Below are 16917 nucleotides of genomic sequence, written 5' to 3'. Positions count from 1 at the left end.
TGAATATAAGTCACCTGGTGTTGAACTTTGACTTTATTCAATATAAACACACAAATAAAACACAACTCCAGGGACTGATTAATGATCCCTAGGGCCTTGTGGTAAATAGTGTTTCAGATCATTTTAGAGTAATGATAACGGTGCCGCAAGTCCTACAGTCGAATAAGGGACATCGTTGTAACGTCATTAGGCCTATTATTGATTCTGAGGTTGTTACCCGTTTTAAATTGGAAGTGGATAAGACTGAATTCAATTTTTATGCATGAGGAATATAATATCAATCGGAAATTTGATAAATGGTACGGGGCACTAACAGGTTTACTTTAAAAGTGTGCTAAACCTAAAAAAGTTTACAGATATCAATCAGAAAAGAAACCATGGATTACTAAGAGTAATACTCTTAGTAATTACTTCTCATACTCTTAAGTATGAGAAGGCGAAACCATTTATATTAAGGAATTGATCCAAAATAAAGGGACAACTACTAAGGATGATCATAAAGCATATAATACAATGCTAAACTGTCTCCTTCGGAAAGCTAAAGCGGATTATTTTGCTTTCAAGTTTCAAGAAGCAGAGGGAAATCCAGGCAAGACTTGGAAACTTATCAAGCCTGTAATGAACCCTAGTCGGCCTCCCTCGGAGCTTCCAGATAGTGTGAATTGCAATTCAGTTTGTGAGCATTTCTCTGATTTGGGCCATAATGTAGGATCCAGTATCCCTGTCCTGGCTGAAGATGGCGATTTTACACAATTCCTGCCTGATAAGAGCCAAGTGTCTGCTTATTTAAAGCAGGTTAAATTAAGTGATTTGTGTGAAATGGTTAAAAATATAAAAAACAGTGCAGCAGGATTGGATCTCATGACTGTGAAAGTTTTCCGTGCTATTTATCCTATTGTTTCTAGTCAGTTGGCAATGCTAATAAATGAGTGTTTCGAGTCAGGTATTTTCCCCGATTGTCTGAAGATTGCGAAAGTAAAACCGCTTTTCAAAGGGGGTGATAGTGGGAATTTAGATAATTATAGGCATATTTCGCTTCTTCCTGTTATTTCTAGAATAATAGACTGATAAATGTAAGAATGGTTAGAGTCCCAGAATATAAATTTTTTTTTTCAGTCTAGCCAGTCCGGATTTAGGAAGTGAATGTCAACTGAGCGTGAATGATTATTTAGATCGTGATCTTAAAGTGGCATCCGTTTTCCTTGATATAATGAAAGCATTTGATCGTGTTGATTATGAAATATTAGTAAAGAAGTTAGATAATTGTGGTATCCGTGGAAGATTTTTGGAACTTATTAGATCATTCCTGAGTGAACGTTTGCAGATTGTGCAAATTGAAAGTTAGACCTCTAGCCCGCAGAGAGTGAAGGCTGGCGTTTCTCAAGGGTCAGTTTTGGGACCTCTTTTATTTTTGATTTATATTAATGATATTTACCGGTGAATTGAAGATATAACGATTTCGGATAAAGAGGATCGCGGACCCTGAACTATAATTCTTAGTTTTGCTGACGATACACATTTTGCAGTTGCTGTGAGGACGGAAAGTGAACTTCCACTAGTTCTAAAAAAGGGAATGGAACAAATAGAAAAATGAATGAGAGTTAATAAACTTACATTAAACCATAAGAAAGGTCAATTTGTGATTTACGGGAGAAGCGTAAATTACTACCCCTGGCTTGAGAAACTAAAACTTGATGGGAAGGCTATAGAACATTTTAGAGCAGTGAAGTTTCCTGGGGTGATATCGATGAGTACTTGAGTTTCAAAGACCATATTAATCAAATTGCAACTAAGGTTGCCCGAAATTTGGGAATTATACGGAAGCTAAAGCGTACTTTCCCAAGACCGGTTCTCAGAATGCTTTATTTCTCCCTTATTCATCCGTATTTGATTTATTGTATATTGGTTTGGTCTTCAACGTTTGTGGGTATCTATCGCAGATTAGGGTATTACAGAATAAAGCTGTAAGAGTACTTACTGGAGATGATAAGCGTTCCTCGGTTAGAGAAGGTATGCTGAACTACATATTGTTCCATTTTTCGGAGTGATTAAGTTTTATAATCCTCTTTTTATGTTTAAACATCAGAATAAAAGGCTACCAATTTCTCTTAAAAAATTTTTTTATGCCTGTTTCTAGTGTACGTTCTTATAGTTTATGACGTTCGAATGAATTTAGACCACCTAAGACTGTGACAACTAGGTCAATGTTTTGCATCCACCATGTTAGCCCTCGTGCTTGGAATAGTCTGCCAGATGAGATCAAGACCAATGTCTCTGAATCTAGAAATCTATTAAAAGAACATTGTTATAGGGTATATGGGGGTGTGTGAGTCAGTCCTCCGGTCGCTTTTGCCTTTAATTTGTAAATTTTTCTTTTGTATTTTTGTGTTTAGTTGATGGATTGAGAAGGACAAGGTTAAACATGTTGAATGCTGAGAATTGGTATAGTCGCATATTAGTGATTTTTATATGATAGGTTATATTGTTGTTTTTAGGCCTAGGTGGGGTAGTGTTCTCCTTTACAAGCTTAGCTTCTGGATTTTGTTATTTTTGTTTGATGAATAAATCCTAATTTAACTTCCAAAAAAAAAGTGCTCTGCCGAAATTCGCTGCTTGGACATTAATAATTTTTACATCGTCAGTAATTAGCTTGCTTTTGCAGTGAGTTTGAACTCGTCTCAAGTTTTCTAGCAAATCAATATTGAATTTATCTATGATCCAACCACTATTTCGGCTGGCATATACCGACTTAGGACTTGGTCTTGTTGTGTCACCAGTCAACCGAAATTCCGCAGCTTGGTCATATCTCGTTTTCGCAACGAGTCAATTTTCGTACAGCATTAGGACTTTGACACATTTTTGCATCTATTCACATAATTATAATGTTATTGCAGCGAGCCAGGACTTTGGTCGTTTTTGCATTGTATGACAGGACTTGAGTCATTTTTCCACCACTGGACTAAAATTTGGTAGGTTGGAGTTTTTACACCGAGTCAGTACTTGCTTTACTTTTGAATCAAATTAGAATTGAGCTTATTTCTGCACTCAGTCAGGACTTAACTTGTCTTGCATTGAATCCTTTCTGGCTGTCTTAACTCATTTTTGCACCGAGTCACTGAAATCCCGCAGCTTGAGAATGGCTTGGTTCCTCTGGCTCTATGCATCAAATTAGTTCCCCCTTGTTCTGAAAGCATATAGATCTTCTCACGCTAATAACGTTTATGAGGGACTTGAAACGAAAGGATGTTACATGTTTGAAAGCAGCATAATTTGTAATTTTTTTTATGTGTATATATTGCCATCAAACCTCTCCTTAGAATTTCAATTATTATTGACAAAGGTCGCCCTTCACTTACCGTTCAAAACCTAAAGGATTTGAAAGCAAAAGTATTTACTTTGTGTTTATAATTCATACTTATGCTGGAAAACACAGTTTTAACCTGGAAAATCCAAGGCGTTTCAGATCTCAAATATATTCCTCGAATTTCTCGTTCTTGTTGGATTTACTTAAATTTCGAGTGATTTTCTTATTAAAAACTAATAATCTTTAAACTACACCTTTAAGTCCGGAAATATAAAGTAGCTTTTAAGTTTATTTTTGATAGAATTTAGGAAAGAACAAATATTTTTGTTTCTTCCTAACATTTGACTTGCAAAAACTTAACAGTTCTAAGTCATTTAAAATCTGTCAATTCTAGTTTACAGTTGAAATTCAAACCATTTTGATTACTCAACAAGCCCAACAAGATGGAGGGGGCAAAGTGGATACAATCCATGCGTTCCAAGCTTCGCCTGGCAAGGAGCCAAAGAAAACATGTCAAAACCATGACAAAAGTAAAGTCGGTTCATCGGAACCTAGGCCGTACCTCTTTAGATCTAATGTTGCAGCAGCTTGCTAATTTTGGTCCCCAAGAAATTTAAAGGTATCTAGAAATGGGGATCCTTACTACTAATTTCGGTGCTCAGGTAAATCAATAAAGTAATGTAGAGGACATAATATTTGCCTCCATACGGAAAAACATTATAGAAATGGGAATGCTTACTACTAATTTCGGTGCTCAGGTAAATCAATAAAGTAATATAGAGGACATAATAGTTTGCCTCCATACGGAAAAACATTATAATGATGTGATAGTAATCTGCCTTCATGCACACAGTGTACCAGTTTGATTGATACTTGCTGAGACTATTGCGCTAGAATAACAGAAGTCAATAGTATGTACGGAAGAAAGCAAAGAAAAGTCTTGCTGATTTATTATCTCCAAACCCTAGTCCCCTCTAATAGCACAAAAGTGTAAAATCAAAGGAATTAGACGCTTCTTTCTGCAAGGGAATATAGATGAATGGAAATGCTATCACGTTATAATCATTGGTTTTTCCAGGTTTACACTTCTTTGAACATTTTAAGACCTCAACACGACCCTGGAGTTTTAACCCCGTGCCACTGAGCCTTTTTGTTAGTCTTGGTAAGTGGTGGTTACTAGATTGTTCACATTGACAAAGTGAATGAGTAGTTTGAACTTAATCACCAAGGAATTGAACAATAGAATTGGAGAACTGAATTTCCAAATAAGAGGGATGACCTGAGGAGTAAAGATTTGAATTTAGAAATTAGAGAACTGAAATAGTAAGTAAACAAGTTTTCAAAGTGTCCAATACGATTTCTATATATGAGAAAGACCATATCCACATATTAGGTCAAGCCCTTGGAGCATCATGGGACCAGGGATAAAGGAGCAGCTGTAATCACCTCAGCTACAGCAAAACAACTGTGATATGAATAAAGGGGCCCGTAAAATCGTTCAAAGATCACCTCACGACTAGGTAGAAGATTTCTGAATAACATAAACCAAGTATTATTCTCCAGAAGTCATTCTCTCCAGTTGTGCCAGAGCTAAGGATGCCAAGTACATCATATGAAACTAATCCGTCGTAAATTGAAGACGCTCATATCGAGATTTGTTTTTGTAAGTCCATGAAGCACCATGTGAAACTTGCACAAGTCGTGCAGCAGAATGGTTTGCAGCAAAAAGCTAGCTATTAAATATTTGCAAAACCAGAAATAAAGGCTATCTCAGGAGGTTTACCAGCCCTTTAGATCAGTACTGTTGCGTGATATCGTTTATAAATCACCTTATATTTAAGCACACAAATGCAGAACAAATTGAACCAAGCAACTCAAAGCTGATCCTAAGAAAGGACAGAAAATAAACTTAACCATGGACTGCTGGTCCTTAAGAATAGGGTGCAACTCTAGGTATTACAGCTCATAACATGATTTGAAGCGCGGAGGGCAAGCTCACTAGTTAATAAAATTCTTGACTTCAAGAGACCAAAAGTTGTTCCAACTAGCGCCAATTCTTATTAGGCTCTAGTAGTTCAGAATTCTGCGGAAATTCTATTTTAAAATTACTAATTCAGTCACTAATATAATAAAAGCTTTCAGAGACGGTGACTGCTATGCACACAACCTACATCGTGGAGTTTCTAATATCATTAGGGTTTGTCAATACTGAAACCAGGCAGGTTTAGTGAATGTTCCCTGTCTCAAGGGTTCAGAATGCAGCACAGAATCTGCTAACAACGTCGAATCAGCCGAACAAGCTGACTTTCCTGCCCTGATTGTAGGAGAGCTTGAGATTTAAAATGGGCTCATCATACTAATGATGCTTTAAAACGCTAAAGTTACACACTTTCCTTCATTAAACTCCTTAAGATATTAAATGTCCTAAATCACATTTTTAAAACTTTCTTCTAATTTGCACGCCCAATCCTTGAACACTAATGTCTTGTCTGGTATCTCTAATGAAACGTCGGAGAGAATAGAGGTAGTCAAAGAAAGGCACCTTAAATGATTAATTATCTTCGATTAGGTAGAAGTCCCTTCTATGTCCCTCCTTCAGGAACCCAATCTGGCAAAGCCCTAAGTAAAGGAGAACAAAAATTTCCTTCCGTTTTGCCAACAGTGGCCGCCATAACCTACAAATCCACTTTTCCAAAGCCAATTCGCCCCCCTTCAATAATAATCTTCTTTTCTACCTTCAACAAGACTTTCTGCACAAGTTTATTGAATAAGTTCTTTCCTGTAAGTAGTTCATGTTAAATAAGTAAGTCTCCTTCCTCCTTTCTCTTTTAATACCCATTGTGCTATGTTTGTTTTGAATTTTTGAACTCGGTATTATAGCCTTTTTTTTACTATATTGTTTTTATTTTAATCAAATGACTAAATCGCCTGTGTTTTATTTGGTTTACTTCTGTTATATTATAAGTTCTGCGAGATTTAATGTCTTGTATCCTTTTTACCTTCTGACATGTTAACCTTTTTTACATAAAAAAAAAATAAAAAAAATATTGATTCTGAAGTGCGAATTCGGCCCATCTGGTTTTGTATTGTATTAGTCATTTTTTTTTTAAACAAATCATTAATAATCGATGGAACACCACTCTTACCCTGATAGAAATGTGCTCGAAGCCAATGTACTCGAAAAGAACATCAGAACGACTTTTTAAACCGAAATCTTTGAGATGCTAAGACCAGAGAGCTCAAATTTCACAGCAGTGAGCGGTCCATCGTAGGAGGCGCCACTGAAATTTTTCACCTCTTCAAACATGAAGCAGTAATAGCTAATCAGCAAATATGTTTTGAAAAGGAAGGTTATACTGATGATCAAGGGATTATGTTGGTTTGTCAGACTCCAGGCACCAGTGTTAAAGCTGAGTCAACCAATGACTATCTGTTCCGCTCAGGAGATGTTTTGGGCTAGTCCTAAGTTCAGTATGATGCTCTGGCTTTTAGGACCCTGCAAAACCTGAAAAATGAGGGACATAGAGAGAGAGAGTCAGCACGCCAGCCCATCTCCTCACTTCTCCAGCAATCCATGACTGAGCAGTGAAATACAGATCTGCGTCAATCCAATTCGTCTCCACTCTTTTCCTTCTGACATAGTTCCTAATAATAAAGGACTGGCCAAAATGGATCACTGGATTTCCGATTAAGAAGATAGCTCTTTTCTCAGTTTCTCGACAATGGGACCTTAACTCTGAACGACTCAACTTCCAAACGCAAACAAATTACAGATGAACTTGAGGCAAATAGGGGGCAATACAAGCAATGCCCACGTATTAGCAAACATCATCAAGGCATATGAGATGAGAGTTCCTGTAAATTGAAGCAACAGACAAAAATCAGGTCAAAATAATTCTGATCTACTAGAATTTTAAAGTGCATACTCTTACACTTACCAGCACTTATGTGAAATCTTGTATAATCATCTCTCAGTGCCTGCAACTTCAATATCCAGTGAGATTGCATTTAGCTTCTAAATAGTAAATTTTGGAATACATCTGTTTTTTCTGCATTCTTTTGTATTTGGTCATGTTCTATTCTTAATCTTTTTATTAAAACACGTGAAGAAATGTTCATCTTGCTTTTATCTCATAAACCTAAAGAAAGGGCGAAACCTTAATAGAAGAAACACCTTTTTGGAAACTTTCCTATGCCTCTGATAAAAAACGAATCAGATCGTGGTTTACTAGCTTCTGCACGTATTGTCTCAGTATCCTTATTTGGGCCCATGATGGTTCCATTTCTCGACAGTACGGTGTTTTTGAGACTTGTAAAAAAATGGATGAACTGTCACGTAGATTTGCTGACCGCTGCAATAGAATTATCAATTTTCCACTAATTTGTCTTCTATCAAGAGCCTAAACCCTGGAAAACCATGGAAATTTACAGTGGCTGTTTTATAAGTAAAAACAGATCGTTTCTCGTTTTCTATATAATAGAAAAAAACAAAACCTAAACTGAAATTCGTTTTTTCAACATGTCTATTTTAGCCAAAAACAGAAGTGGTGCCTACCTCCTAATCCGAACCGTGATTAATTTAAACTATGCACTATCATCCAAAGTATATATATAATTGTTGAAGCTATTATGTGCTTAAAAAAAAAGTGCATATACGTGCCTTTGACTAGGAAAGACAGCTTACCAGATACTTGAATGAAATATGCCTATTGATTAACAAATGGAGATTATAAAAGTAATATATCTATTCCATAAAAGAACACAAACATATGCTGCACAATCTTTTTTGGGCGAACATAATACTACATTAAGCTCAATAAAGCCTCCATTATTTCCGCAAATCAAAATAACATACAAGTTTTGCCAGGTCGATTTATTTCCAGCCAACAATTCCAACACTCCATGAAAACTCTTTAAACAATAACAAAGTAACTGTTAGTTGGAACCCATCACCTTATATTCGAAAAAATTTAAACGAGGAATAGGAAAAAAGAGTAAAAAAAACTTCCATTTGCTGCCGGATTTAGAGATACCTCGTCCCACATGTTCTATGTCAGGAAACATAAATAAAACACAACTATGCAATTCAACATAATTGAATATAAATGGAAAAAAAAAATGTTAACCTTAAACTTAGCCAAGTAGTCACACATTTTTAAACCTATCCTTATCACATAGATATACCATTTTTTCCCCCCCCCCCCCCCCCCCCGCCAAAAAAACGAAATTAAAACAAGCCAATTTTTGAATTGCTTCGAAAATTTTTAAATTATATGATCCTCAGAATCAAATTAAATCAAAATTATTCATGTATTTTTTTCAACAGAACTTGTGGAAGAGGAGGATTATCATCTTAAGAAAACAATTTATTTTATAAATTAGTCATAGATCACCGAATAAATTTCAAATATTGTACAATTCAAGAGCCATACGATTTTCCAGCAACAAGGCTTCCAAAATATCCAACTGACAAAAACTTGAAAGAGGATAAAAAAAAAAAAAAAAAAAAAAAAAAAAAAAAAAAAAAACTCGCGGTATACACCAAAAAGTAATTGCTAAGCCTCTTAAAGCAATAACAGGAACAAACTGTCTGCACTAAACCATCATAACCTTTAAATTCCAGGAAAAAAGGGAAAAGGATAAATATAAAAAATCTTCTTAAACATGATACCACATGTAATAACCTCCTGTATCTAAATAATGTTAGTAAATATAAGAATAACATGAGTGATAGGGATATCATCTGACCCCAAAGCCTCTTAAATAAAAGAAGACATATCGGCTTATTTGGATAAATCCTCAGAGAGCATTGTCTATTAATGTAATTTCACTTTGATTCAAAGTTGAAAGCGTTTCTGGTACTTTTTCGGAACACGTATGATCGTTTTTATTGGTCCACGGGGATCTATCATTTCTTTAGGTAACGTTCCATTTGCAGCATTTCCAGAAAAATTGAATGACTCCATTCCACCTCCAGTCTGCAAAGAAAAGAGGTCACATACGTTACAAAAATATGTATATGTTCTCTAAACGGCATTGAATATATTGTCCGTGAAATCGTATTCATATTTGCATAGCTCCTAACAGACTAGTATATACATATGCACATATGATATATATATATATATATATATATATATATATATATATATATATATATATATATATATATATATATATATATATATATATATATATATATATATATATATATATATATATATATATTATATATAATGAATATTTTGAAAGACTATTACCCGAAAAATATTTTTATGCTGTTGAAAAATGTCACGGTGGCAAACACAGAAAAGAAATTGTTACAATTTTACTAGCAACTGATATGACAAATTCGTTCGTCATTGGTAAAGCAAAAAATCCTAGATTCTTTAAAGAAGTGAAGTCTCTGCCTGTCAAAGAAAAGGGCGTGGAGAAATATTGAGGTAGTTTGCTTATGGCTGACTGAACTAGATAAAACTATGGGGAAAAAGAAACTTAAATTTATGTTCTTTGTGGACAATTGCAGTACAGAACCTCCCATTCCTCCTCTACAATGGTTTAATGTAAAATGTTTATTGGCCAACACAACCCTATTACAGCCTCTAGATGGATGAATAATAATAATAATATAAAAAAAAAACTACAAGGTACTCTACAGATTTGAAGAGGTCAGAAAAAATATGTCTGACATTGAAGACGGAAAGGTGTGTAATATCCACCTCCCCAAGGCCATGCGATTTGCCAACAAATGTTGGGATAACATAACGAGCAAAAGAATAGCCAACTAATTTAATTCATGTGGATTCAAACTCTCAGAAAATCAAGCTATAACAGAAAATGGGCCACAAATGGAAGAACAACTAGAAGTGGAACTAACAAACGTTAATATCGAGGCTGAGGGAATGAGGTGACAATGCAGATGTCATCAGACAAGAAGTCAACATTCGAAGAATTTACTACTACCAACGAGGGGATAGCAGTAACCGACACATTAACTGATAAAGAAACTTTAGAATCCCTACAATCTATCAATGAGCTGTAACAGAAAATGGGCCACAAGTGGAAGAACAACTAGAAGTGGAATCTGAAGTGGAACTAACAAACGTTAACAATGAGGCTGAAGGGAATGAGGTGACAATGCAGCTGTCATCAGACAAGATGTCAACATTTGAAAAATTTACTACTACCAACGAGGGGATAGCAGTAACCGACACGTTAACTGATAAAGAAACTTTAGAATCCCTACAATGTATCGACGAGCTGTAACAGAAAATGGGCCACAACTGGAAGACCAACTAGAAGTGGAATCTGAAGTGGAACTAACATACGTTAACATCGTGGCTGAGGGGAATGAGGTGACAATGTAGCTGTCATCAGACAATATGTCAACATTTGAAGAATTTACTACTACCAACGAGGGGATAGCAGTAACCGACACGTTAACTGATAAAGAAATTTTAGAATCCCTACAATCTATCGACGAGGATGCTTTTTCTGACGATAAAAACGTCAGCGTTAAAAAAAAAACAAAAAAAAAACAATAACAAAACAGTACTGTGCCAGATAATGTATTTTCATCAGTTGTTTCAATCAAAAACATGATTGTCAATAATCTTAAGTAGAAGACGATTGATAAAAAAGATTTATGTTTATTTATTTCTATTTATATTAATAAAACCTGGTCGACTCTAATCTAATCTAAAAGAAGATTACGGACTTTTTTTAGACAGTGATGTTAATATGTGGACTGTACTGTTTACTCTGTTGGTACACATTTTTTTTTGTTTTTTTTTTTACGTATAATATTTTATTAATAAAATAAATAACTTAATTTCATATTAATAAAATAATGAAGTTAATGTTAAATATGTAGTGGCCATAGGAAAATAATTTAGCGATTTTTTAACTCTGTAACTCAGTTTTCATTTGATTTACCTCTATAACGCGTTACTTTTATAAGTCTCTTTTATGTAAAATAACCTCTATAACTCGAATTATGCATAAATCGATCTATACGTAACTCGAAGATGAATTGTGGCCCAGTGAATTTAGAGTTGGCTGGACTTGACTACATACATATATATATATATATATATATATATATATATATATATATATATATATATATATATATATATATATATATATATATATATATATATATATATATAGAAAAAACAGAAACTGTTACCCGTCCAAAACCTTTCCGACCCATGTTCTCTCAGTGCAAGTTTACTTGTACTTTACTAGAAGCTCATTACAATGTTTCAAAAATATTTGGTTGGCATCGACAGTGTTTTATTTACCTATTACCTTTCAAAATGTTTGAAAAGAAAACCTTACTGTGTAAAGCAAACGGACATAAATGACCAACTAGATTTTCATAGCATGATAAAAACGCTAAAATTTTATGTTTAATCGGTAGAGGATTGAAGGCACGAACATGCTCAAATTTAGGATTATTTCTGTTCGCTCTTAGTTTTAACGTTGCTCTTTACTTTCATCAGGGAAAATATGCCTTTTATTTAATCCAAAATATTATGGTAGCGTAATAGCATTAATACTTGATATAGCACAATCAGACAATACCCCAACCTTATCCTGAAGCAAAGGCGAACAAACATATCCCTCTTTGGCATCAATTCCACTAACCAGCAAATTTAGCAAAACACTTTCTTCTCTTGGATCTGCAGACAATTTGAATGCATCACCGGGGCAGTAGAATTGGCTTCCATGGCTTGAAATGGCGCGATCATTAACAGGCGGAGAAACTCTGCTTGGATTTGGCTTCTCACGGAGCATCAACGGATCATTTACCACAACCCGACTTGGGAAGTCTCTTTTGGGTAGCAATAGAGAGTCACAAACCTAGAATTTATTAGCTTCACTGAATATAATGATAGCAAAAAGGACTAAATATCGTAAAAATGACAATTTTTAGCCGAATATTAAATAGTAGATTGTTTAATTCGATACCTTTAAGTAATTGTTACTGGGCAGTGCCTTCAAAGGCCATTGAACTTTCAAATCACATCTGACACATAGTGAGTGTCTTAAATTACACCGCTATAGCATTCTCATATAGAGTGAAGAGCGTCAAAAGGACACTGTAGGGTGGTAACATTTTTTACTATTTACGAACAACAAACATATGTGGACAGATTACTAGCAATGATGTCATAGTTTTAGACAAGAAGGTGACAGTCTCATGAATTTAAAGTGTGCTAGCAATTTGAGCGGTCTAAGCAAAAAAGTCTGAAAAAAAAAACACCCTGTAAAAATTAGTATTTTATAAAGGCCCTACATCAGGACTCCAAACGTCACTTTTCGCTCTAAAGCCGAATTTTACTCAGGAAATGATAATTTTTATTCCAAAAGCTGCATTTTTGGGCTCCACCTAAAGGGCTGGGCACACGTAGCTGATTTCGGGAACCGATTTCAACACCAGTGGACAAACGATAGCGGTAAGAAAAATTTGTTGAAAGAAAAATTTATAGCGCGAGATTTTCAAAACAAAAAATTCATGGACACAAAGTCGGCGCTGATTTTGTAAATCGGTGCCGAAAACTAGAAAATTTTTCAAGCTCAAATCGACGCCGATTTTTTTAAAAATCGGCGCTGATTTGGAAATCAGTTCCCGAAATCAGCTACGTGTGCCCAGCCCTTAAACCTGGAAGCTAGACTGTCAGAAACTTTATTCAACCACCTTATTATCTTCAGACAGGGTTCAGAAAAGAAAAGCACGTGATTTTTCAAACGGTAGAGATTATTTATCAACTTGAAAGGACGGGACTGTTTGTAGAAAGAATCCTGGAAAACACTAAAGGAATATTAAGCTCGATACGTACACATTTGAAATGAAGCTTGAAGTACAATTTTGACGGCATGCAAACATTGTAAATTATGTGACTTTTTACGTCTTCATGTTGTAAAACAAAATATGATTATTATCGGCTTCAGTTTAATTTCCTATCTTCAAATTAAATATTAATAATTTGTATTCAATATTAAAGAGATTAGTACTCGAACGACATAAATTATACGTTAACTCAATAAGTTGGAATTTTTCCGTGCTAATCGCACCTAGCCGTAAGGCCAAGAAAGCAAGGGGGAATGAAGGAAGATAGATAGACAGATAGACAGAGAGAGAGGAGAGAGAGAGAGAGGTGATGAAACAATATTTACTTTTTGTTTCTTTATAATATTCATTTCAGATCTCCACTGCTGCTTTTCAGGCACCATTTTGTTAAAAGCTGGTCGCGAACCTGGTTCCAGCGGGCAAGCATGGTTCCCGTTCAACAAGAGAGAAAACAAGGAAGACTTAGCATTATTGTCAATCACATTGTCGACTAAGCCTGCCTGAACTTTTGAGTAGGACTCCTCGACTGGCCTAAAATATTAATAGAGTAGAACGAATTCTCAAAAAAAAAAAAGAAAATAAAAAGATTCATGAAACGGGCTAGCAAGAATTTTGACAGTTGTAAGACTGCTACTTTACTCATTCTTTTTTTAATACTATGAACACTACCATAAAACTTTTACGGGAGCAAGAGACAAGTCTAAAAAAAATGCGGTGAATAAAAAAAGCACTTAAAGTCTACTCGAATAATCCAAACTACACATACACTTGTACATTTTTGAAAACATGCGTATACAGAAGGCCTTAAGGAACAAAGCAGTTAAAGGCTGCAATCATTAGAGGAACAAAATGTTCTAAACATAATTCGATAGTTTTGGTAGTTTTTTTTAGAGCTCCAAAATATTATTACCCATAACAAAGCTTAAGATAATTTTCCAGAAGATCCCCCCCCCCTCACACACCTTGAAAAAAAAATAGCTACTTTATCTGCATTTTTTGTTTTGACCTCCTACCCTTTTTGAAAATTCAACAAATATCCCCCTTCCCATAGCTAGAACTGAACATGCCTGTGACGGCATTTTTGGCTGTCTTATAAAGCCATTATTTTGGTCAAGTTATGTTATTGAGGAGTAACAATGGAGGGATATAGAGTAAAATAATAACGAAAATAAAAGAAAATGATTACACCAAATAGAACACTCAGGATAAAAAGTAGAAGCACTTTTTCAGAGGAACACTGGAAACAACTACCCCAAGGGATTTAAAATTTATTTAGTACCACAAAAAGTGCACTGTAGCTAAAATAGCTATGGATCAAAATGTGCGTCTATACTGTCCTTGCATTTTTTCCAGACCCCCTTTTTTTTTTTTGCCCTAGGAATTTCTGTTTTATAATTGTGTTGCCAAATTTAGACTTGTTGGGCAAGATAAACAAATATAAGCCAAGACTATACAAATTTTACTATGATACGAAGCGCTATAGCGCTGCCTAAGTAAAAAGCGATATGACATCAATGTTTTTTTTTTTTTTTTCGCTTGCCCACCATTTCCCCAAACACATCCAATCAAAATTTTGAGATAGCAATTTTGTTCAAGGTAGTTGAAAGGTCCGGAAATTATGTATTTGAGGATGACAACTCCCCTACAGCCCTCAGGGCAAGGACTGTAATTTATGCCCTGGGGGTGTATACGGTTTCATTTAGTAAAGAACGATGTTGGCACAATGTATTATTTATTTCTTTGTTTTAGACCAGGGTACTTCGTATCGAAGGAGTTGTCGTAGAAACTTCGAAAATGGCTCATTCGATTGGATTCGATTGGCCTGTGCCCTGGAAGGCAACTAACACCTCTTCTACGCCCATCATTTCGCCAAACCCTTCCAATCAACATTTTGAGATAGCCATTTTGTTCAACGTAGTTGAAAGATTTGAAAATTATGTCTTAGAGGAGGACACTCCCCCCACAGCCCTCGGCAAGGGTTGTAGGTTATGCCCTGGGGTCATTTAAGGTTTTTATAGAAAGTGTTGTCGTAGAAACTTCAAAAAAGGCTCATTAGATTGGAAATTCAAAAGGCTAGTGCCCTTTTTAACAGTCGAAAGTGATTGGAGGGAAAATGGCCCCCCCTCTCACGCCCACCATTTCCCCAAACACATCCAATCAAAATTTTGAGATAGACATTTTGTTCAGCAGATTTGAAATTTCTGGAAATTAGGTCTTTGAGAATGACAACCCTCACGGCAAGGGCTGTAAGTTATGCCTTGGGGCAATATATGTTAATGTTTTTTTTTTTTTTTTTTTTTTGAAAACGTTGCCGTAAAAATTCAAAAAGGGCTCATTCGATTGGAAATTTACAGGGCTAGTGCCCTTTTTAATAGTTGAAAGTGATTGGAGGGCAACGAACGTAAACTTCGAAAATGGCTCATTCGATTGGATTCGATTGGCCTGTGCCCTTTTTAATAGCTAAAAGTGATTGGAAGGCAACTAACACCTCTTCTACGCCCACCATTTCGCCAAACCCTTCCAATCAACATTTTGAGATAGCCATTTTGTTCAACGTAGTTGAAAGATTTGAAAATTATGTCTTAGAGGAGGACACTCCTTCCACAGCCTTCGGCAAGGGTTGTAGGTTATGCCCTGGGGTCATTTAAGGTTTTTATAGAAAGTGTTGTCGTAGAAACTTCAAAAAAGGCTCATTAGATTGGAAATTCAAAAGGCTAGTGCCCTTTTTAACAGTTTAAAGTGATTGGAGGGAAAATGGCCCCCCCTCTCACGCCCACCATTTCCCCAAACACATCCAATCAAAATTTTGAGATAGACATTTAGTTCAGCATAGTTGAAAATTCTGTAAATTAGGTCTTTGAGGATGACAACCCTCACGGCAAGGGCTGTAAGTTATGCCTTGGGGCAATATATGTTTATGTTTTTTTTTTTTTTAAACGTTGCCGTAAAACTTCAAAAAGGGCTCATTCGATTGGAAATTTAAAGGGCTAGTGCCTTTTTTAATAGTTGAAAGTGATTGGAGGGCAACGAACCCCCCTCTGACGCCCACCCTTTCCCCAAACACAAGCAATAAAATTTTTTTAGATATCCATTTTGTTCAACGTAGTTGAAGGTTCTCGAAATTAGGTCTTTGAGGGCGACACCCCCCCCCCCACAACCCTCAGGGCAAGGGTTGTAAGTTGTGCCCTGGGGGCATATAAGGTATTTTATAGAGAGCGTTGTTGTAGAAACTTCAAAAAGGGCTCGTTCAATTGGAAATTAAAAGGGCTAGTGTCTTTTTGATAGTCGAAAGTGATTGGACGGAAACTAACCCCCCTCTCACGCCCACCATTCCCCCAAAGACATCCAGTCAAAATTTTGAGATAGCCATTTTGTTCAACGTAGTTGAAAGTTCTGGAAATTAAGACTTTTAGGATGACAACCACCCCCCCCCCACAGCCCTCAGAGTAAGGGTTGTAAATTATGCCCTGCAGGCATATAAGTTTTTATAGAAAGGGTTGTCGTTGAAACTTCAAAAAGGGCTCATTCGGTTGGAAATCGAAAAGGCTAGTGCACTTTTTCATAGTAGAAAGTGATTTGAGGGTAACTAACCCCCTCTCAAACCCACCATTTCCACAAACACATCCAATCAAAACTTTGAGATAGCCATTTTTTTTTCAACATAGTTGAAAGTTTTGAAAATTAGGTCTTTGAGGATGACATTCCCCACAGAGCCCTCAGGGCAAGGGTTTTGAGTTGTGCCCCGGGGGCATAT

The 16917-nt window shown here is 35.8% G+C and overlaps 2 protein-coding genes across 2 annotated transcripts in view; one reads left to right on the top strand and one right to left on the bottom strand.

Moving 5' to 3' along the window:
* The first annotated feature begins 513 nt into the window (after positions 1–513).
* On the top strand, positions 514–1068 carry LOC148950371 (uncharacterized). The gene has a single exon (XM_089091852.1). It carries the CDS (start codon positions 514–516, stop codon positions 1066–1068), a length of 555 nt encoding a protein of 184 aa, XP_088947978.1.
* Positions 1069–8505: 7437 nt separating this feature from the next.
* The window catches only part of LOC148950370 (uncharacterized), a 186788-nt gene continuing 178376 nt past the window's right edge, over positions 8506–16917 (bottom strand). Inside the window, exons 13-15 of the mRNA XM_089091851.1 lie at positions 13490–13694; positions 11900–12172; positions 8506–9282 (exon numbers count right to left, since the gene is read on the bottom strand). Of these exons, the coding sequence (XP_088947977.1) occupies positions 9142–9282; positions 11900–12172; positions 13490–13694 (619 nt within the window). The 3' untranslated portion in view covers positions 8506–9141. The remainder of the gene's footprint in view (positions 9283–11899; positions 12173–13489; positions 13695–16917) is intronic.

This window comes from Artemia sp. Qi Xiang Cuo, chromosome 7 (assembly GCF_049724085.1).
Source record: "Artemia sp. Qi Xiang Cuo chromosome 7, ASM4972408v1, whole genome shotgun sequence".
NCBI classification, from domain to species: domain Eukaryota; kingdom Metazoa; phylum Arthropoda; class Branchiopoda; order Anostraca; family Artemiidae; genus Artemia; species Artemia sp. Qi Xiang Cuo.
The sequence above is the reverse complement of the archived record's forward strand: the minus strand, read 5'-3'. Positions and strand labels throughout refer to the sequence as shown.

What these genes read in the sequence shown, in the direction of transcription:
- LOC148950371 (XM_089091852.1), top strand. Translation starts at nt 514, where the DNA reads ATGCTAAACTGTCTCCTTCGGAAAGCTAAAGCGGATTATTTTGCTTTC.